The sequence below is a fragment of the Lepidothrix coronata genome, unplaced genomic scaffold (genome assembly GCF_001604755.1).
Source record: "Lepidothrix coronata isolate B3197 unplaced genomic scaffold, Lepidothrix_coronata-1.0 Scaffold11, whole genome shotgun sequence".
In the NCBI taxonomy this organism is placed as follows: Eukaryota; Metazoa; Chordata; class Aves; order Passeriformes; family Pipridae; genus Lepidothrix; species Lepidothrix coronata.
Genome location: NW_016690191.1, coordinates 222,754 through 244,464, shown reverse-complemented (window position 1 = coordinate 244,464; position 21,711 = coordinate 222,754). Strand labels below are relative to the sequence as shown.

The 21,711-nt window shown below is 39.7% G+C and overlaps 1 protein-coding gene and 1 long non-coding RNA gene across 11 annotated transcripts in view; one reads left to right on the top strand and one right to left on the bottom strand.

Moving 5' to 3' along the window:
• The window catches only part of ASB7 (ankyrin repeat and SOCS box containing 7), a 31,800-nt gene extending 17,226 nt beyond the window's left edge, over positions 1-14,574 (top strand). For 6 of the 9 annotated variants that reach the window (XM_017805239.1, XM_017805240.1, XM_017805235.1 and 3 more), the window contains 2 exons: positions 225-830; positions 10,817-14,574. In XM_017805239.1, coding sequence (XP_017660728.1) covers positions 225-830; positions 10,817-10,956 — 746 coding nt within the window. In that variant the 3' untranslated portion in view covers positions 10,957-14,574. Of the gene's footprint in view, positions 1-224; positions 831-3,100; positions 3,267-7,748; positions 9,136-10,816 lie in introns of those variants that run through there. The other 3 variants (XR_001873189.1, XR_001873190.1, XM_017805241.1) reach the window with 3 other exon arrangements.
• A 1,534-nt stretch (positions 14,575-16,108) lies between these two features.
• On the bottom strand, positions 16,109-20,519 carry LOC108492537. Of its 2 annotated transcripts, none has more exons than XR_001873138.1 (4): positions 20,173-20,519; positions 18,421-18,496; positions 17,425-17,631; positions 16,109-16,457 (listed from the first exon to the last, which is right to left on the bottom strand). It is a non-coding gene; the product is annotated as an uncharacterized LOC108492537 (long non-coding RNA). The 2 variants fall into 2 exon arrangements; XR_001873137.1 differs by having other exon boundaries at positions 20,238-20,519.
• Positions 20,520-21,711: the final 1,192 nt, after the last annotated feature.

Here is a 21,711-nt window from a genome sequence, read left to right as displayed (position 1 = left end):
CCTTCTTTTTTTCCCTTCTTTTTTTCCCTTCTTTTTTTCCCTTCTTTTTTTCCCTTCTTTTTTTTCCCTTCTTTTTTTCCCTTCTTTTTTTCCCTTCTTTTTTTTTCCTCTTCTTTTCTTTTTTTTCCCTTCTTTTTTTTTCTTTTATTTTTCTTTCATTTTCTTTCCAGCGCCAGATCACTGCGACGCCTTCTGCTTACTCTTAAATTTTGTTTTACCTTCAGCTGATCCCACGGTGAAGGACTTGATCGGCGGCTTCACCGCCCTGCACTACGCGGCCATGCACGGCCGGGCGAGGATCGCGCGCCTCATGTTGGAATCCGACTACAGGAGCGACATCATCAACGCCAAGAGCAACGACGGGTGGACTCCCCTGCACGTCGCGGCCCACTACGGCAGGGACTCCTTTGTCAGGCTCCTCCTGGAGTTCAAGGCTGAGGTTGATCCGCTCAGCGATAAAGGTACTACCCCACTCCAGCTGGCCATTATCCGGGAGAGGTCAAGCTGTGTGAAAATCCTCCTGGATCACAATGCCAACATCGACATTCAGAACGGTTTCCTGTTGCGATACGCTGTGATCAAAAGCAATCACTCCTACTGCCGAATGTTCCTCCAGAGAGGGGCCGACACAAACTTGGGTCGCTTGGAAGATGGACAGACACCCTTACACTTGTCTGCTCTTAGAGATGATGTGCTTTGTGCACAAATGTTGTATAATTACGGAGCAGACACTAACACAAGGAACTATGAAGGACAGACCCCACTGGCTGTTTCAATAAGTATTTCTGGAAGTAGCCGACCCTGTCTGGATTTCTTACAAGAAGTGACAAGTATGTATGTAAGAGAAGTTAATCACAGGACACAATGTCCTCTTAAAAGCCTTCTTTGAATTTAGCCCCAGAAAAAAAAAAAATGCTTGCTCTCTGCCCCTTGATGCTATTTAAGTGCACTAGAAAATTTCTGGGAAGGTGAAGGGATTGTGATACTGGGAATCCTTTCCTCGGCAAAGGTGCTGGTGTTAAGTATATTTCATTTAATTATTTTTGTTTAAATATCTACAGGAAGCATTCTTTTAAAAGAGCGAACTGTAAAATCTCATTTTATTAATGGCCTTAGCACTTAAGATGTTTGGGGTTTGTTTTCTTGTTTGTTTAGGGTTTTTTAGTGTCTTTTGTTGTTTTATTGCCACGCAAATCCCCCGCAGTTGCTGGCTTTTCCCTCTGCACTACGAGGAGGGCAGGAAAGAGCTTTGGCTGCTTTGTGTTCTCCCGCATTCTCTCTCCTTCCCTTCCCTAAACCAGACAACAAAATGCCATAGTTCATCCCTGCAACTTGAAGGGGTTTCATGTGCTGTGTAGCTTTGATTTGATTTTGTTGGTGTCTTTGAAATACGAGAGATTTTAACTTGTTATGGCTTCTGATACTTAGAAATAAGTATTAGACTCCTAATATTCAGGTCACTTTTGATGAGTAGTTTTTGGTGTACTAGATCAACTGTAAGTTTTCTCTTCCTCTCCCAACGTGGAATGCTGTAATAGTGTTTCATAATTACAGTACTGCCTAAAGCATTTAGGAATTGCTGATTAGCATTTAGCAGAGTTTGCCAATTCAAACATGTTAAGATGGCTTGATAAATTATTATCCAGCTAGAATGATCTTTGCACTACAGAGAATGGGGTATTTCATGTAGCCCTTTTTTTCCCCCTAAAACTCCTTCTATTTTTTTGGAGGTTGTATTTTTTTTTTAAATGAGAATTAGGCAACTATACAGTCTGTAAAGAAACTGAAAGTCAGTGTGGGCTGGAGGTGAATCAGCTGAGATCTGTTGTCAGTAGCTGACACAAATGAGCATTTGGAATTTCATTTTTGTCTTCATGATTGGTGGTGTTGGTTTTGCTCATACGTGAAATTGGATTTTTGGAAAGGTGGAAGTCGATAATAAGAAATGCAAGCGATTAATAGATTTTTTTGCTTTAATTTTTTCTGCCCCTTCTCATTCAAACACATTTCTTTCGGGTTTCCTTTTTGGGAGCCTCTTTTTGGAGCACTGTCAGGGATTTTAGAGATGATATAATATGCAGACTTGAAATTTTTCCCAGTCTTGGGATGTATCAGTAACCGTGAAAGCTTAGGCTGCTTCCCTGTTTCCTTGATGTCTAAAGACTAATGGGAAGGGGTACTGTAACTTTCAGTTTTCAGATTCCATACCTTAAGGGTTTAATGTTAAATGAGAAGTAGATTCTGCTGCAAAAAAAGAGGCTTTAATTTCTGGCCACTGTAACAGTGTTGGAACTCTCCCAGTTTTGTGCTAATGGAGGGAGAATTGGGAAAGCAGTGCTGACAAAAACACTCCAGCTCTGTGCTTCTGAGCAAAATAATTATGAATATATGTTTACAAACAGCTATAAACAAACTCTGCTGCTGCCCCTATTATAAATACCCAAACACTGTCTTCCCTGGTTTTCATGAGTAATTACTTTAATAAGATGCTTTATGAGAGATGAGATGGATAAAGAGCGAGCTGGGAATTTGGAATTGGAGTTCCCAGTTAAGCCTGACTGTGCACAGGGAATTGTTGAGATCTTGTGCTGTAGCACTTTGGGGAAGAATCTTGTTTATGAGTCTATTGCAATATGTATTTTCCAGAAGAAAAATTTACACAGTTTTTAGGGAATTCTTCCCCTGGAATTCTTCCTGAAATACTTTTGTGTTTGGTAACAGTGCCTGGGTCGTGGGGCTTAATGGGAATTTCTAGTTTGTTTATTTGAACGTTATACTAAGTGCTTAATATAGAAATCCATAGCTGAAAGTTTTATATGTGCACTTGGAAGTTTTGAAGAGTGTATTTGATAGTAAAACAGGAGCTAGTTTTTATTTTTACAGTAGATTAACGTTTTTAAGCTTAAATATTAATAGATATGAATTATGAAAGTTGATCTGTCTTCAAGAGAAAGCAGATGAACGCTGCATATAAATGGGACACTCTTTAGTAGTCTGCATGTAAGATGTGAGTGGCTATTTTTTTGTACTTGGAAAACGTATTTGTACAGTTTCAGTTCCTCAGAAAACATCATCTGTGAATTTCTTTTTGTTTTGGTAGGTATTTAATCGGTAATAAGGGCAGCCTTTAGCCCAGGTCCCCCGTTGGGAGTGACAGGCAAGAGACCAAGCTCTCAGAAATACTCAGTATTGGCCCTGAGAGTCTGCAAGAAGATATTGGATTTTGGGGTTTGACCCTGAAGGTCTGATATTCTTCCTGGTTACAGGTAGAGATTCCTTTGCTCCTAGAATAATTCCAAGAGGAAGTTATTCTATAGTTGTGTTTCAGTATTTAAGCACACAGCTGGAATTTAGGAACAGCAAAGCTTTTGATCATGAGTCTGCTGTTGACTTGGTGTTCAGACAGTCACTCGTGTTTTTCTTTTTCCCCTTCTCTCTTTTTTACAACACAACAATAAGTAAAGTCTCCCTGTGGGAAAAAAAAAACAATATTGAAGATGAAAAATACTCAAATGACTTTATGGATCACCTTTCTTTTCCTTATCTGTGTTACGCTTTTCTACTCCAAAAAAACATTTATTGGCAACCACCATAGTTGGTTGTATATATGTGTGTGTGTGTGTGTGTGTGTGTATGTGTGTGTGTGTATATATATATATATATATACAGTATAGCACTTGAGACCATCTGATAAAGGGTTAGTTTGGAGCAGTGCAATGTTCAGATTCATGTGGTCTGAACCTGCCCCTTCAGGAGTGTTGATGGGTTAAGTTTGGAATGCACTAATGCAAATTAAAATAGAGATGCATGTATAAATATATATGAAAATAGAGATACATAGAGACTTCTGTTGGTAGTGTATGTATCTACAGAATTAATGTGCAATCATCCTGGATGAAATGATATATTTTGCAGCTGAAGTTGAATGGGATGTGAGAATGTTAAAACTTAGAGAACGCGGGAGGTAGGAAAAATGCCAGCGTTAGAAAAATACTTCAGTAAGCTTTAAGGTACTAGAAATTCTGCTGGGATCTTAAAAAAGGGAATTAAAAAAAAAAGCTTGGAAACTTCCCTCTCTCCATAGCTCTCCTTTAATTGAATCCCTGTTCAGATAAGGGGGCAGACTATGAGGAGCTGGGTGGGTTATGTGTCTGTGTCAAGGCAAAGAGCTCAGAAAATGGATCAGGGCAGAGCAGTGTAATACGTTGGTAACAGGTATCAGAGAACTCATTTCAGATCTGGAACAAGATCTAAAGGTCACTCAGTGAATTCAGCTACAGATATTTCAGCTGCATTTCTTTTTTTTTTAATTTTTCAAAGGGCAGATCTTTGGCTCTGACTAGAGAGTGTAATTTTGTGTTTAAATTCATGTAGCACTGTAAGTGTGCAGAAAAAACTCAGAAGTCCTGTTAAGGAAATCCTTGTACATTCTTTCTATCCCTTTGCTAAATCAAGATAAGTTTTCACTAGAATTTTCTTGCTTAAACTGGAAGAACATTTTAAAAGGTTTCTTTGCATACTTTAAACTTTTATGGATACAGAAATGTCTTAGTGAATTCAGTAGATTTCTACATGTTTTATTACGTGGATAATTGCAAGAAATGATATTTTCCTGTTTGTTATAATGTAGAAGAACTTTACTGGAATCACAGGCTTTGACTGCTTGTTTCCTTGGGTGCTGCTGAAAATCTTGCAGTAATGATTGTGGTTTGCTTTGTCATCCAGAGTTACACAGGGAACGGGGATAAAGGGATTATTTTATAGTTTTCTACCTCCTCATAGTGCAGTTGACTGTTCATATTAAGTAGTTGAATCACTTTGCGTAGCTATGGGCAGTTATATAGTTTGAAAGAATTTTTCTGAGAGGCCTATGTAAAAAAAAAAAAAAGTGAAAAATATGTTTTTATGTGTGGCATTTAAGGTACAGCCATGCTCTCCTCCCACTTGTACACCTGTGCTGTACTCTGCAAAAATAATGTAAAAATAGCATAACAATGCATCTGAAGCCTGTCTTGGTGTTCAGAGCACTTTACTTACTGTCTGCTAAAAATGGATGAACATTATGATATTGAAATTCTTCGCTGAATTTCCGAAGCAATTTCAGTGACACTGAATTCACAGCAATGTTAAAAATTTAAAAAAAAAAATAATCTTTGCAAGCATATTCAAATCTTCATTGCTAAATACACCTGTTAAGTATAACACTGAGCTTTACTGACATTCTGCTTTTTCATATATAAATTTTCAGTCCAAAATGCACTCCTTAGTACGTATTTTCTGTGCCAGATACATTGAAATTCAATAGACCTCTAAAACTCACTGTGGGGAATTATTTTTCAGAGAGCAATGAAAACATACTTCAGGCTCAGGAATTCTAACAGAGGCACACTGAACACAAAATCAAATTAGAACTTTTACTTGTACGATACCCATTTAAAAAGAATTAAATCTCTGCCCTGTGAAGCTGGATACGGGTTCGAGGAGTTCATTCACTTTCTCAGTGAACACTCTGAAGTTCTTTCTCTCTACATTCAGCCCTTTATGCCTTATATTAATATTTTTAGACGTATACATTCTTGATATCAGCTTCTTCTGACATTGGGAATACTGGAAAACCAAATATTGTTCTGCTGCTGCTGTTTTTTACGGAGTCCAAGCCAGTGCATTTCCTAAAGGGTTTTATCCTATTGCAGTGAGCAGCTGAATTCCTGTTCAGCTCTGCCACAGCCATTCCCTAGGTGATCCCATCCTCTGCCCGTGATCCTGTTTGTCTGTGCATCCTCCCCAGTGTGTGTTTGTTGGCTGGTGGATATAAGTTTCTAGTTGATAAGTTTGATTATCGTTTTATTTCCCTCCCCCCCCCAAAAAAAAAAAACCTCAGCAAACTCCATTTGATGCTGTGTTCCTTCACTGCTGTGAAATAAGGGGTGGGTTTAAGATTTAGCTGCAGATATATTCTGATTTTCTGGAGGAGCTGAGCTGCTGCCAGAGTACATCAGCCTGATCTCAACATTTTTTGTAAAATGTTGGAAAAAACCCTTTTATTTTTAAATTTCCTTTGTAGCTAAAAAGAAACTACCAAACAGTTTTTTGCTACTGTTTTCAGGCTTTCACAATTCCCAGGGGGGGCAGAGGCTCAGTTTGAGAAATACCACTGTAAGCTTTTTTGAGAGAAATGCATTAATATTGTAGAGAAAACTGTGGGCGGCTTCTGAAATATGTCACTGATGTTATTTTTCATTTTTCAATTTATTCACCAATGGCCTCTCCAGTTCAAACCAATGACACTGATTGTTTGCTTTAAAAGTACTTTTCTTTTAATAGTTAGAACAATACATCAGAGAGGATCTTCTTGCAGCCTCCAGTGTATTAATTTTGGTTATTCCCAAGTTTTCTCTTGGGTAACAGAAAGGTCAGACCGTGATTTTTGCTTTGTGTTTTGCTCTGTATTTTCAGTGGAGAAAAAGGGTGGGGATTCCCCCCTTTCCACCTTTACAGCACTGGATGAAAGTCCCCAAAACTCAGTGTTGTCAGGTCTAAAATGCCTTAATGATCCTTAAATTTAGACCTATGAGGTGAGTTAGTGTTCTATTTCTTGGGGAGGGAAAACGGGCAGGCACAGGTGGAATTGCATCAGCTGCAGAGCAGTTTTAGCAGTGACAGACTTCTTTGTGCAGGTAATAAATCCTAAATGGAAGTTTTGTCTGTCTCTGAGCTAGAACAGCAACCTCTGAGATAGAATAAGCAGAAAAATCTCGCAACTGCAAAAAGGAAAGGAGTGGAGTATTGAGTGGAAATTTGGATTAATTGTAATAATTCCTTGCTGTTAAAATGTGCATTTTTTTTTCTATTGCTTTACCAGCAGTACAGCAAAGGAATCTATTATAATAACTTAAAAGGCTCATTTCATTATTGGAGTAAAATAATTATTAATTATTTAAGTGGGGAAAAAAGCTCAGGAACTTACTTTGCTCGTAGTTGAAGAACTGATCTAAATTTTACACATACTCGAGTCTGCTGCATCTAGATAGGAAAAAATAAAAGCAATTCCTTTTTAGTCTGTAACTCTGTTTTACCTTTCTTTTGTTTGGAAGAAGCTCTTTCTGTCATTTTTGGGACACTGTACCCAAGAATTACACTAGTGGGGATTTTAGCTTTCCATTAGAGCACAGAGGGAGGCAAAAGATGAACTCTACATCTTTTTTTCCTGTAATTAATACTTCTTAATTTGTTCGATTACTGCTATAAAGCTTGCAAAATAAATTGACTGAAGTATTTTATGTTCTGGTGAGCACATCAGTAAATCTCCAGCTCCAGCAGGTGTTGGGTGCCCTGAAGGGACCTGGGGTTGTGTAACAGCCCAACAACCACCAGGGTAACAGGACTAAGGTGGCCCTTTATGGCTCAGGGATGTGTTGGGTGTTTTTAAGGTGATCAGTAGTTTTATGTCTCAGTTTTGCATGATAGTGGTTATTAGGTCAATGGTACTTTTCATGTCCCTGTGGGTTTTTTGTCCCTTTCACTTTTAATTCTCTTCCTTTCCAGCTTATTTGCCCTAAATAACTCCCCACATTTGTGATGCAGGATATAACCAAAGTTGCTACTTCCTAATCGTTTTTAAACAGAACTTTATTCATCATTTAACTTGTCTTTAACTTTGCCAAATTACTAATAACATTTTTCATTTGCCAAACTAAGGTTCACTGACATGGGTCTGTAATCCTTTATTTTTTTTCTTTTTCATTCAGATGCAACCAAGAATGAGTAAGTGTTCCAGACACCGTTTCTAATAAATCACAAATGCATTAATAACCCTGGAATTTGCAAGGCGTGACCTAAGACACCAACAGCCACTAGATGTAGCAACTGGTGCTTAACACTGGAAATGTCCATTGTTAACACATTCCCAGGAAATATTTTTTAGGCTTATCAGGGGAAAATGTCATACATTTGATAATCGGGTCTTTTTGAATTAACTGATGACCAATTTCTTCTGGGTGTTTTAAGTTGTCTGTTCCTTTATGTTCTCAACAAACCCGTAGGGTGTTAATTAAAAGGCATTTATTTCTGAAACCAGAAATCAGTGTCTCATAGCTGATTTATTGTGTACTCTGCTACAAAAAATGCACATAGATCTCTAGTCCTTTTTAACTTCTAATGCTGCTGTTTGCACTTAACTTTTGAAGTGGTGAATCCTTTCATGAACCCTGTTTGCATTCACATTTAAAGCATTAGAACCATTTATTTATCACCATCAAGATTCCTCTGCTTGGTTTCTTGCCAAAAGTAACTTTCCTTTTCCTGAAGCTTGAACATTCAGCTGTTGTCCAAGTTGTCTAAATTCTTTCCTTCAGGTGGAAAAAAAAAATTGCTAAGAAGAAACCACCAGTGAACAAAGTAACTGTTGGTCTGTGTTCTGAGTCTTGCATGAAGGATATAACTAAAAATAAATTGACATTTAGGTATCGTGATGATAACTATAATAAAAGTATTTTCAGTTACGTGAAGGAAACTCAAATTTTCATGTTCTTTAATTTCAAATCTAATTTCTTTAAAAGCAGACTGAGACTATTCTCATGCATTACTTCTGCTGGCTTACCTCAGATAATTTTAGTGCTTAAGATAAATCCCAGTGTGTACCTGTCTGTCAGCCCATTTCTATAGGAGAACCCACGCAGGGGGAAAACAGGAGGAACTCGCTGCAAAGGGTAACTGAAACCTTGGACAAAATGCCCAAAGTAGAAAACAGGAAATAGTTTCATAATCTCTCTACTCTGTGCTTAGCAGGAAAGTTTAATAAACCCATAATGTCAGTGCTTATTTAGCTGATAGATTGTTTGTTGCTGGAGGAGGAGGAGGATGGAAGAAGGGACGGGCTCTGGGGGGGAAAAAACCCTCCTGTCCCCTCCGAACAGGTTTGGGATGGGGAGCTGACAGCAAACACTGCCCACCTGCACCAAGCCCTGTCCAAAAGGCATTTCCTCTGGAAAACGTCCTGCTTAATTGGTGGCAGCTCAGGAAAGCTAATTGGAGACTCCATCAGAGTTATTTAAAGTCTCTCTTGTTGGTTTTCTTGCTGCTTTTTAAAGAAATGATTGATTCAAGCAGTCAGCTCAACAAAATCACCTGCCTGCCTCTGCAAAAGCAAGCAGCCTTTTACCATTGACTATAATATTATATTATAATACAGATATCTTGTCAGATTATACAGATATCTTATTATACAGATAATAAAAAACCAAAGTAAGTTGCTCTGTTGACAACAGATTATCTTGATGCCAACAGAAGCACCTACATCTCTCACGGTGCTGAGTATTTTGACTTGGACAAAGTCAAAATAAAGTCATCAGGTGCCATAACTGTGTCATGGCTTGGAGAAAAGAAAAATAAAGAGAAAAGAGGCTTACACTGTTAAGTGGATGATCAAAATATTGATTAGCACAGCTTTGATGTGTTACTGGAATAACTCCAAAAAAGCTATGGCAGAATGAGGGGAAAAAAGCACAAAGACAGGCAGAGATTTGGAGTGGTTCCCGTGTTGGGGGTTATTAACTGGAGTTTTCAGCTTTGGGAAGAGGTACTGAGCATGAGTGGAGGACAGAGGTTTATATAAAGGTATGTAAATCATGACTGGCGTGGGAACAATTATTCATTATTTCTCTTGTAGCTCCAAGAATGGCAGGCATGCAACGAAGCCATCAGGAAGCAGATCTAAAATAAATAAAATTACTTTGTAGTTTTCCAGCCAACGCCTAATTATATTGTGAAATTTGTTGCCACAGGATGTTTTGGATACTGAAAGTATGAATGGGTTCAAGAAACATTAGGCAGATTTACAAAGGGCAAGCTATTCACAGCTATTAAAGACATGGATCTGTGTGCAGTCTCTGGGTTAGGAAGGCCCAAAGGCACCGGTGCTGAAAGCTGGAAGGGTTTATTGGGACAGGATTTCTCAATGTCTGTTGTTCTGCTCTTTTTCTTTCTGCCTTGGATCCGTTGCTGGGTGTATTCAGATAAAAGACTAGATTAACCTTTCTTACGTTTCTTTGCATAGGAGACCAAAACCCAACTGTTTTTCAAGGTGTTTGAGTAGTTTTGCTGGTAAGAGTTTGAAAGAGAACGGATTGTTTTGGAAAATCCTTGTCAGAAATGCTGAAGTTTGTGTGATGTCAGTAAAGCTTTTCCTCTGTGGACGGTGGTTAACTCACATTTTCATCTCTTTGTTTGACAAGGTTTTGGCTGCATCCAAAGCCTGAAGGCTTCATCTTTTCATTAAAAGGGAAAAAAAAAACCCCTCAGTCTTAAACTCTGCCACGCGATCTTTGAGTAACTTTTATAAATCCTCACTCTCTGAGGAAACTTCCCAGTCCTGTTACAGTTGAACTTAGAAGGTTTTGTGTCATTGTTTGAGAGAAAAGCAAGACTGAGGGTTTTTTTTTTCCCCGAGTTACAAGGAAACAGGGTTTTTCTCCCTGTTACAAGGATAGAAAACAAAATCCACAGAAAGTTAAATGGAGGAGTTATGCTGTTCTGCAGTGCATAAGCATATGTTGCCACCTGGTGGGAATCCTCATATGGATAATCTCACTTTACACTGGCATCAGTAAAATTGTGTGCATGTAAAAATGCCTGTAGGATTCATCCCCTGATTTCACTGAGTTCATTAGAAGGTCTTAACTCCCATCCTTTCTCTCTGGTAATTTTTCCCTTCCCTCTCCCTCTTAGAAAACAGCAATCCCCAGTGATTTTACTGATGTCTTGAAGTATGTTTGAAGTGCGATCCTTTTATTTTTATGTGTTCCTTTTGTCTTTTCAGGACAGCCCAGGAACTTGCAAGATCTATGCCGAATTAAAATCCGTCAGTGTATAGGCCTTCAAAACCTCAAACTACTTGATGAACTACCCATTGCCAAGGTCATGAAAGACTACTTAAAACACAAATTTGATGATATCTGATATCCATGAAGAGAAGAACTCTGAGCAAGTTTAGTTATATTCCAGATACTGAAGAGGCTTGTTGCCTTGCACAAAGTATATCCTATGCAAATTCTGATTTTTCTGTGAAGTCAGAAGGCAGGTATACACTTCCTTGGGTTTTTTATACCACACGCTAGAAGGTCTTAATTTTTGGTTTCTTGGTCCAGGTTTACAAGGTCCAAGCTTTCTATACAATGTTGCATTTTAAAACTTGCTGTTGGTTTTCTGTTTGTTCTCACCTTACCTGTGCAGCCTTGCAGTGGGGATGGAAGGCGGCCCCTCGAGGGAAGTGGTTGGTTTGAGTTGGATGCTGAGCAGTGATTCAAGGAAATAAAAAGTTTGGAAATCAAGGCACCAGTCCTGCAAAAGGATACAGAAGGACCTCCAGAGCCCTGTCTGTTGGGCCCCTCTTCTCTGCCAGGTGTATGTTTTTGCAGGACAGAGGGAAGAGTTATAATCGACGTGTCCTCGGGTACTGTATGAACATAATTTGGAAATGGAAGGAAAAAATGCAGTTACCCTGTTCAATTTGAGGGTCTATACATTGGCCTTTTTATTATTTTTTTCCCTACTTACTTGGGATGCCCATAAAATTCAGGCCCTCTTTGCTGACATTCCCTGTTAAATGGGTGGCTGTTTGTAAGTCTATTTTTACCAGTGACAGTACACTACAGAGAGGCATAGCCTCTGTATTTTTTACATTAACTTAAGAGGAAACAAATTTAGATTTTTTTGAAGCCAATGTATTCTGTTGCTCATAGAGTGCCTCCTGTGCAATAATCTCTCTGATGTATTTTCCCTTTATGTGTGATTCCCCCCACTATTCCCCATTTAGTCTCAGTGCATTATTTGAGAGAACAGGAGCTGCTGCCTCACTGTAGTGTTGATGTGACATTACAGAAGTGATGCAGCAGTTGCTGTTCATTATTATTCCCTGGATTTCATGAATGTATAACCTGCTTTATTTCACTTTCAGTTGGAATTTTATCTACGGGTTCTCAGCCAAATTGTGTCCACTTAAAAAAAAAAAAAAAAAGAAAGAAAGAAATTGGCCAAACCCTTTTGTTTTAAAAGCAGTGACGGATTTTTCTTTTTTTGGTTGCTCTGAAATTGTTTCGGGTTTAGAGAGTGGGAAGTGCACAGAAGTTATTAAGATTTTACATGTGCATTAAAAAGAAAAGCCCCATTCACATTGGAAGTTTAAATTGTACAATTAATCTGAAAGGAGTACTGAAATCTGGCTGCTGAATGTGGTTTTCATACAAGGTATTCAAAGAGCCGTTAAAGAGTTTTTGTTTCTGATCATAGGAAAAAAAAATCAGTTTGTTGATCGAAAGAAGATTGGGCCAAGATGTGCAGTTGTTTCACTGTCTTTATTTTCAAGGCGTTCCAGAGTCATCATAAGGTTCTTGCCAGTGTCCTCTACCTTTCTTTTGGCATCCAAAAAAGCCTCTCAAGTATCAGGAGTGGTTTTGTACCAGTTACACCAGTGGAAGCGGGAGATGAAAGGAACGGTGGTGGCTTTTAAATTTCACGCTGCCACTTCCAAAATATTCAATATTAAAAATAGGAAAAGCAAGGTGAAGCAGGTATACTCACATTATTTTAACTGTGCTAGTTCCTTTTAACACCTCCTAACCCCAGAGTGCAGCTCCTTGAACACGAACCTCATCACTGCTGATGGATGCACGGGAACTGTGGCAAGCAAGGAGGATTATCCCTCCCTATTGTGCCTGGCATTGCATCAGGTTTCCAAACAATAAGGGATTTTGGAGATTCATGGCTCAGAGGATTGGTGATGGGATGTTGAACCTTTTTATCTCCAGCTCGTGTGGGTTCAAGTCCAGCCTGCTGGAGCAGTGACCGAAAGTTCTTGTCTCAGCAGCTGGAACAAGCAAGTCCAGCCACACACCAGGTTGTAGAGCTTTGTGGAGCTTCCTCCAGGTTGTGTCTCTGGTGGTGGCACCGTGGCAGGGACAACCTGAGGGTGTGGCTGGAGTGGAAGAGCTCTTGTGTGTGGTGGTGTCTGTTGGCTCCCGTTGAAGCAGAAAAGGTCGAGCCCTTCTGATCATCGAGCTCTCCAGGGCTGAGACAGGACACACTGGCAGGTTTAAGGCATAAATCTTCTGTTTTGTGACATGAGATTAGGATCTTAAAATTGCTTTCTTTAAAAACAAAAACGAAAAGCAAACTTGGTGTTGTTCACTACATTTGTAAGTTGGTCTCAAACCAATGTTCTTCCCCACTGAATTTTTACAGTCATATTTTCTAAGGTAATCTAGAGTATATTTTAGTTGCAATCTATATTAAGGCAAATTATTTGTTCTGTCTGTTGCTGTGACTGAAGAAAATTATGGAAGACTTTGTTGGTAACAAGAATGCTATTTAATGAAGAAATGTGTAATTCCATTATTTATTGTTTGAGGTTTGTTTTTTTGTTATTTCTTTTAAGTAAACTGACATCTAAAGGGAACACACAAATGTTTCAGGCCAGTAAAAAGCCTTTCTTTTAAATGAGTTTTCATCCCCTCCTCTCCCCAAGGTGGAGGGAAGCCCTCACCCTTTTTTACAATGCTAAGCCATCTCTTATAGCTGGTTTCTCACCTTAATTCTGCAAAGCACCTCAGCACACGTGTCTCTGAAAATACTGATAGTCCTGATCTCTATCTTCAGTTATCCATGTGCTCAAGTGCAAAGGAAGTGGGATTATTCATTGGTAATCCTATCCAAATTTCAGTAATAGGGAATTTGGTCTTTTTTTTTTTTAATTATTATTTTCAGTGTTGTGCACAAATAGTTTGAAGGACAAACTGAGCTTTGTTTTTCATTTGGACTAGAATGTGGAAGGAGAAGTGCATAACATGGACTTGTGATGTAGCCTCGTTCCGTTACCTTGAAATTCACGGTTGAACACTTTTAATAAACCTTAAAAAATTGGCAAACACACCAAAGAATCAATATGAGTAAAAGACTCTGATCATTAACAAACTGCAAACCTCATCCTTTAAAACAAAGCAGAAAGTTTTTGTAAATATTTATGTTTATAAATGTACAGCAGAGTAAGAGTGTTTTTTAGATTATTTAATTACCATATTTCTAAACTATTTACATTATAGACAATACTTGTTAGTTTGAAAAGCTCGAGTGGTTTTTTTTTGTTTTGTTTTGTTTTGGGTTTGTTTTCTTTTTTTTTTTTTTTTAAATTCATTATCACTCATGCTTGGAATAACTCTGGCTTCCTTGGAATAGCGTGGAAAATTCAGTTTTCTGGCTCTGGTTGGCAATCATAGGAGAACCACATCTGGACGAACTCATCAGATAAATACCCAGAGGCAAAAGAAAATATGTGGTGTGTTTACCAGGGTGGGCTGGGCTGGATGAAAAACCTGCCCACAAGTCCAGCTTCCATAACTCTGTGTTACTGATACCATCATGTATTTTGTTCTTCCTTTGCAATGTAAGTTTTTTGCTTTCGGTCAATTTGAATTTAAAAAAAAAAAAGAAAAAAGAAAAAAAGTTAAACCTGGTTAAAACCTATTTTTGGTTTATGTTCTGTTTATTTCTAATGTAATGTTTTAATAACATAATACCACTTTACACCTTTTCTCTCAATGTTTGTCTCTCTCTTCTGCTCCTGTTCCCTTCCCCAGTGTTACGTGATTTTGGGCAGGTGTTTGGGACTCAAATTTGCCCCCACAAATGGGAGTTGTCTCATGAACTGTAAGGTGACTTTTTACCAGTAAATATGAGCATAAAAGTCATGGAATGGTTTGGGTTGGAAGGGATCTTAAAGCTCATCCTGTTCCACCCCCTGCCATGGGCGGGGACACCTTCCACTATCCCAGGTTGCTCCAAGCCCCGTCCAACCTGGCCTTGGACACTTCCAGGGATGGGGCAGCCACAGCTTCTCTGGGCAACCTGTGCCAGGGCCTCCCCACCCTCACAGTAAAACAAAACCCACTCTAGAACTGGGCTTTGGAAGGGGGAACAAACCGGTCCTTACTATGAGTGGTTGGGTTTTCCCTGCTTAGATTCCAGCTCAGCCACTTCAGGGTTTTCTGACAGGTTCGCCTTTCTTCCTCAAGCTCATGTACTAAGATACAAAAATGGACCAAATAGAGGTCATATTTTGGTGTCTGTTTACTACTCATAAAAGTTAGATAAAGGGGATGCACGTGAATATTCCTGGCACACAAATTGTAACTGGAACATTCGGTTTTAGTCATGAGAGCAATGCACAACCAAAAGTTGCAGTAAGGTTTTGGACCCTAAAAATTGGGAGTGGAAGGAGACTGGACTTAAAGACGTTGCTGCTGAAGGGTAATAGGGAAAAAAAATTATGTTTTTCATTGCTCAGTAGCAAACTACACAAACATCACAGGGAGAACATTCACTGTCCATCCACCAGTTGTGTTTAGAGCTGTGGATGGTTGCTACTAACACACTGGTCAGGGTTTAGCTGCTCTATTTACTGAATGCTGTGCTAAAGACTTTGTTCCTGTTTATGTATCGTATTTCCTGTTTTGAGTGTTCACTTGTTAAGTTTAAAACAATTAATGACTAATGCTCCCATTTAGAAAAACCTGATTTACAAGCTGTTGACAAATGACGTGTTTAGGATATACAGTCTCTATTTAAATTGCTAGAAGTGGGTGATAGGAAAGTGTACTTATTTTATATGGCAAAACATGGGGGGCTTTTTTACCATAGTAAGAAAAAGATTTGTACCTTTGAAAGAGACATTATCAGAGCAAAGAACAGGCTTTCCCCAAAATTTATAGTGAAACATAAATTCTCTTTCTTCTGGTCTCTCCCCCTACTTTGGTTGGGGTCACCACCACCTCAAAGGTGATGGTTTCTTTGAAACTGGAATAGTACTGAAAGGCTAAATTTTGTTCTTTATCACTGGCATATTGAATCTCTTCTCTGTGATTCTACTTCTTGACTTAATGTCATTAGCCAGAGTAGAGCTCGACATGTGATTAAATCCCATGGCAATAAGAAACAAAGCAGACATATACATTGCTCCATGAAACCATGCTACCAGGAATTCCTCAGCCAGTGCATTCCCCAGGGAACCACAACATGCAGCTGGAACTGCAAAAAGTTGGGATCGAAAGCTGCCCTGGCTTTTATTGGGAAATCTCCAGCTGTCTCGTGACGAGGTCGGAGCTCCAGCTGTTTCCTCCACATCTGGGATCTCCGGTGCTGCCGACGGCTGTTTGTGGGGTCCCAGGTAAGTTTTGGATGTCTTCATGTTTGCAAGGAGGATGTTTGGCACAGAGGTGCTTGTGAAGGGTCTGAAAGCGTTTCTGTGCCCTCTCCAGGCAGGTTTCTCTGTGTGGTGCAGTTTGTGTGGGTTTAAAACAAGTGTGTGTGAGAGTGATGGTGCTGCAGGGTCAGTATTTCCCACACTTGGACTGGATCTGTTGCAGTGCTTTTGCAGACTCCTCAGCATCCATGGAATACCCCTAAAGGGTCTGGGAAAGGTGAATGAAAATCAAGCTTATAAGCAGTAGGTTATACAAGGGTAAATGGTTTTAGCAGACAATTTAGGTCTATAAGTAACTGATCCGCAGCAAAGAGCATCTATTCTTTGTTAAAGAGCACAAAATTGGCCATAACTCTTCTATTCTGACTTGCAAAAATAGGGTTTATTTGCAGTCTGAATACGCTGCAAATACATCAGATCATCTTGTGTTCTGTCATAATTAACTAGAAATTAATGGAAGTGTTCTGCTAAATTCTGTCCTCATTTCTGACTTACACTGTTCTAACTCCTCTGAAGGTGGTGGTTACTCAACATTTAATCTAGTGTGAAAGAGCAACTAATTGATTTGGTTGGCCAGCTTGCAGTCCTGCTCCTTGTTTTATGGCCTAATGAGGAGAGTATTTTTGGAAGGTATTTGCAGAACACTTTGTGAAGGAGCAGTAGGAGGGATTCTGTAGTTGGGGCCAACTTTATAGGCAACCAGTAGACAATTTTTTTTTCTCCCTAAAAGCAAGGCCTGTTTGATAGAGTTGCTTAAATACTTTGATATCTAGTCCAGAATTGGTGGGAGACATTTCAGTTTGATGGTCCATTCCATATCTTGAGTAACCTAATTTATCTGCTTATTTTCTAATACAGCAGATTAAAGTAGATTTGCAATGAAATGTAAATTAATTTTACTTTAAAGGCTTAATTAATTTTAAAGCCATTAGAGATTAAATTTTGTATATTTTAAGATAGCAACAGGTTCTTCTTTGCTGAGTGGATTCTTGCTTGCAATCTGCATTCAAAATGTGTTTAAAATACAAGATAGTGAGTTTGAGTAGCATCTGTGGGCTAGAACAGTCAGAGCTGTCCTTGTCCATGATAAGTGATGCTGGAAAATGTTAGATGTCTGTGTCCTGACCAGTTACAAGCCAATTCTGTGTGATTTTTAGGTTCTCATCTGTTCCTACCTGGCTATTGCATTTGCAAGGGATCATAGAAATTTAGATTCAGCTTCATCCAAGTGCTTGAGTTTTAAACCTCAGAGTGCCCAACTGCAGGATGTGGGTTATGGAAATGTGACTTCCAAGCTGTGCCTGTCTCAAGCAGCTCAACTTGAGATCCATCCCCTGGCTCTCTGGATGTTGCTCATCTCATAATGGGTTTTAATATAGCTGCTGGAAAGCAAAACCAGATAATTTTTAGAGAGCAGTCAGTCTGAAAATAAAGTGATCAGGATGTTTGGTAAGAGGCTGAAGTTTAGATGTGTGTGGGATTGTGTGCGAGAGCACAAAATGTGGCTTTTGATCTTACAGAAATGTTTGGTATGTGGGTTGTTGGGCTCAGAAGTTTGAATGTCCTTAATATAAAATAATCTGTGTGAGCATTTGAGTCTGTTCCTTTTTGACTTTGTGTGAGCTATTTAATGGTTAGTGAGCCAGAAAAAAACTGCTGTGTTTTCTGATGGTTCAGGCACCCTCCTGATGAGTGGAAGACTTGAATTAAAGTTCCCACTCTGAACCAGGCAAAGCAATTAAGGGATGGGGATTTGCACTTGCATTCCCACCTCTTGGTGCTGTGATTGCAGGTTTATTAAAATTGTACCACAGGCAGAGAGCACAACAAAACTGTTACACAATCTCCCAGGCTGACCCTGGAAGTCCTTCAAAGCAGGTTCCTTCAGAGCAGCCTCTTGCTCTTGTGAACAAATGACTGAAGCTCGTGGGGCTTTTTTTGTTCCTGCTCACCTGCAATCTACCTGGGAAAACTAATTCTGGCCTCTTCTGGTTCCATGGGCACCTTACCTTCAGCTCTGGTGTGTTTGTATTTAGATGCCACGTCCTTGGAAGTGTCCAAGGCCACGTTGGATGGGGCTTGGAGCAGCCTTGGGTGGCAGGGGGTTGGAATGAGCTGAGCTTTAAAGTCCCTTCCAACCCAAACCATCCTGTGATTCCGTGGGCACCCACCTCCTTCCAGCTCTTGTCTTTGATATCAGTGCTGACTTGCTCTTCCTCTTCACAGCCTGTCTTCCACACCAGCTCACTGAGGAGGACAGGGAATGATGAGACATTCCTTGCTCCAAAAGAAACCATCCCTGGTGAATGTAGTGGTGTCTACGTGAAAAGATCTAATGCAATGCGAGTTTTTATGGAACTGCTCAGGGCTCCTAAAACTTTGTTTTTATTTTATTTTAATCTGCTTACTTGGCTAAAGACTCAATACTTTTTTTTTTCATAAAACCAAAATACCTTACCCTGCATTTTTACTGACTTCAGTCCCGATGTTTCGTTCCAGATCACTGATTATCTTATGTTTTTTTTAAGACTCTAACACTTAGCAAACTTCTTCATCATCACAACCAGTTGCTATTTTAGTGAATCAAACTGTTTAAGGGCACAACAAAATCTTATAGTGACATACCTACATTATTAGTACTATATCCTGTAACTTTGCTTTTCGTTCATGTCCAGGTAAATTAAATTAAGGGGCTTTTTTAGGAGTCTCATCAGTTGTTTCAACTAATAGTAGAAAACACTTTAATGATTCTTTGAAAGATGCCCACATAGGGGCAGTTTCAATCTTATCTGATAAATAACTTCAGATACCCTTTGCTGCAGATTGAACCTTGTGGTTTGTGTTTTCTTCTTCCCAAGCTTGAGTACCACACTGATTTTTTTTTTTCCCCTCGAGACATTTTGCCAAAATTTTTGAAATCTGCCATTTTGAGCAAAGAAAACTTGAAGTGCTTTCACAATTCATTGGTCTTCCTTCAGTCTTGGTAAGAGGACAGTTTTTAATGAGACTAGACCCCTTGTTTTAAAGGGCATTTTTAGTGCCCTCTATATTTTGCCCATATGCTCAGTGTCTTATCCAGTACTTCAGTAATTTGTAGTTATCGTGTCAATAAAGTGGCTTTTTAGCAGATAGATGTAGCCTAACAGTTATTAGTTATATGGGTATATACAGCTGAACTTGCTGGCTTTGAGTATTTCCTGTGCTTCATAAATACTTGTATAATCTGTTGTGCAGGCTCAGCTGTTCTTAATTCTAATGTGATTCATATTGTGCTTAGAAATCTGACATTCTTGGCTTGTCAGAAATATTAATATATGTTAGTGCCATATCTATTGAAAATTGACATGTTTTGTGCAGGGCCTTAATTTTCACTTCTTTATATTGCAGCATTCCATGTTGAGCAACGTGTCTTTGTTTGCTTTTAAATTTCCCTCTCACCTTCAGCCCTGAGAAACCAGAAATAATTAGATTATATCTTTCTCTTGGCTCGCACAGCTTTCACTTGTAGTGAATTATGCCATGCAAAACTATCCCTCCAGTGAGAATTTGGTTGTCATTGTTAGGAGCTGCATCTGGACTGTGTAATACTTGGTACGTTGCACTACAAAGGCTCGGAGTCAGCAAGCAGGAATTGCTCTTTCCTCCAGCAAAAGTGCCACACTTCACCTCCCCAGGCCCTTTTGCTGTGGACAAGGCTGTTGGACAGACAAAAACGCTACTCTAAACCTCCAAAACTGGTATAAGCCTGACTCTGAGCAGCCAGAAGTACTGCAGGAATGGTGACCTCCATGTGGACAAGTCCCATTTCTCCAATGGGTGATGGAAGACCAGAAGGGAAGTTCAGACTTCCATCTACTTGAGCCAAGTAATTTATCCTGAAAACTGGATGAAAGTTCAGCTTCAGGGGAGAAGTTTGAATGCACCTTTAGGGTCTGTGTAGTGGCAAATGAAAAGCCTTTTCTGTTCAGCCCCTTCTGTGTTTAATTACCCAACCGCAGAGGAGCTGAAGCTTTTGTTTCCAGGTTGAGTCCTGATTTCAGCTGGGAAGTAATGAATGTTGCTGTCTCTCTGTACAGTCTTTCATCCTGCTGATGATATCATTTTCTTGTGTAATCATGGGAGTAGTAAATGATTCCTATTCAGACTTCCTCTTTAAAATCAGCCTGAGAGTTCCCTGCAGTCCCCACACTGGTTTTGTTACTGTCATCTGTCATCTCTCGTGCCATGCTCTTTTTTGGGTATGTGCATGGTACAGACCCACCAGTTCTTTACTGAGGCTGATTGTGACAAGGCACTATAAACCCAAACCTTCTTTGGAGGGTTCTCTTGGTTGTGAAGTAACAAAGCAGCGATGCCACTTGGCTGCCCAGTGGAGAACACAAAAAATGTGTGTCCTCTGGGTTTGGGTGTTTGCTTGGGGTTTTTTTTCCCCTTCAGGGTGAAGAGAGAATCAAATGCTCCAAGCGGAAGTGCCCTTGCAGGCAGAAACCTTGGTGATTGCTCTAATTCCTCACCCAATAAATTTTTCCTTGCTTTAGAGCCGTACTCAGAACTGGTGCTGGGGGAAACACTCTGGTTGAAGCATAAAGCTGGCCTGATGTTGAGTTGAGACAGCAATTAGGTGCTGCCATTTTCTGTCCCCACAGAGGAAAATGCACAGCTTGAAGCTTCATCTCTCTTAGCTTTCTGTCCTCATCCGTGTCCTCTCCAATCTCCTTTTCCCACATAAATTACAGCATCAGCAAAGTCAACTATTCTGCATCAAAAAACCCCAGTTTGAATTAAAACCCTGAATGACTGTTTTATGTACTATTAAGAAACTCGGGGTTTTATTCTAGTGTGTAAGTGAGGTCCGGATCCGGCTCCACAGCTGTCTGTCCATCTCTGGCAGCGGGATCTGTTCCAGGGGCAGGAGATGAGCTGACGCTCGCTGAAGTTCCCCTGACTCATCTGCCTTACCAGAACATCCCACAGCACAGGGACATCGTGATTTTAAGTAGCATTAATTCTCGAAGTGGCTCCTCACAGCTGCCTCTTATTCGTGCCGTGCACAGATGTGAGGTTACAGTACAGTTCTTCCCCCAAAATGATGGATTGCCATCCTGACCTCGACTTCTGCTCCTGCGGAGGTTCACGGCCATAAAAACCACTTTGTTCAAGAGCAGTGGCTGTAACAAATAAGCTTAACGAAACCACTGCTTTTTCACTTTTACTGATTCCACTCTTCTGCCTCATGACAGAGGTTCATGCAGAGAACGAGATTTCAGTGACGTCGTTTAAATCCCCTTATCCTTGTCTAATTAAACTGAATGCTTTAAAGATGATTCATATCGCTTGACACCCTTGCAGCAAAATGCTCCTTCTTTTAGATGGAAAGGGAAGGAAAAATGCAGATTAGAGACTCGAATGGGCCTCGCTTTCACTTGCTGAAAAAAGAGGGGGGTTTGGATTTTAGGTATTTG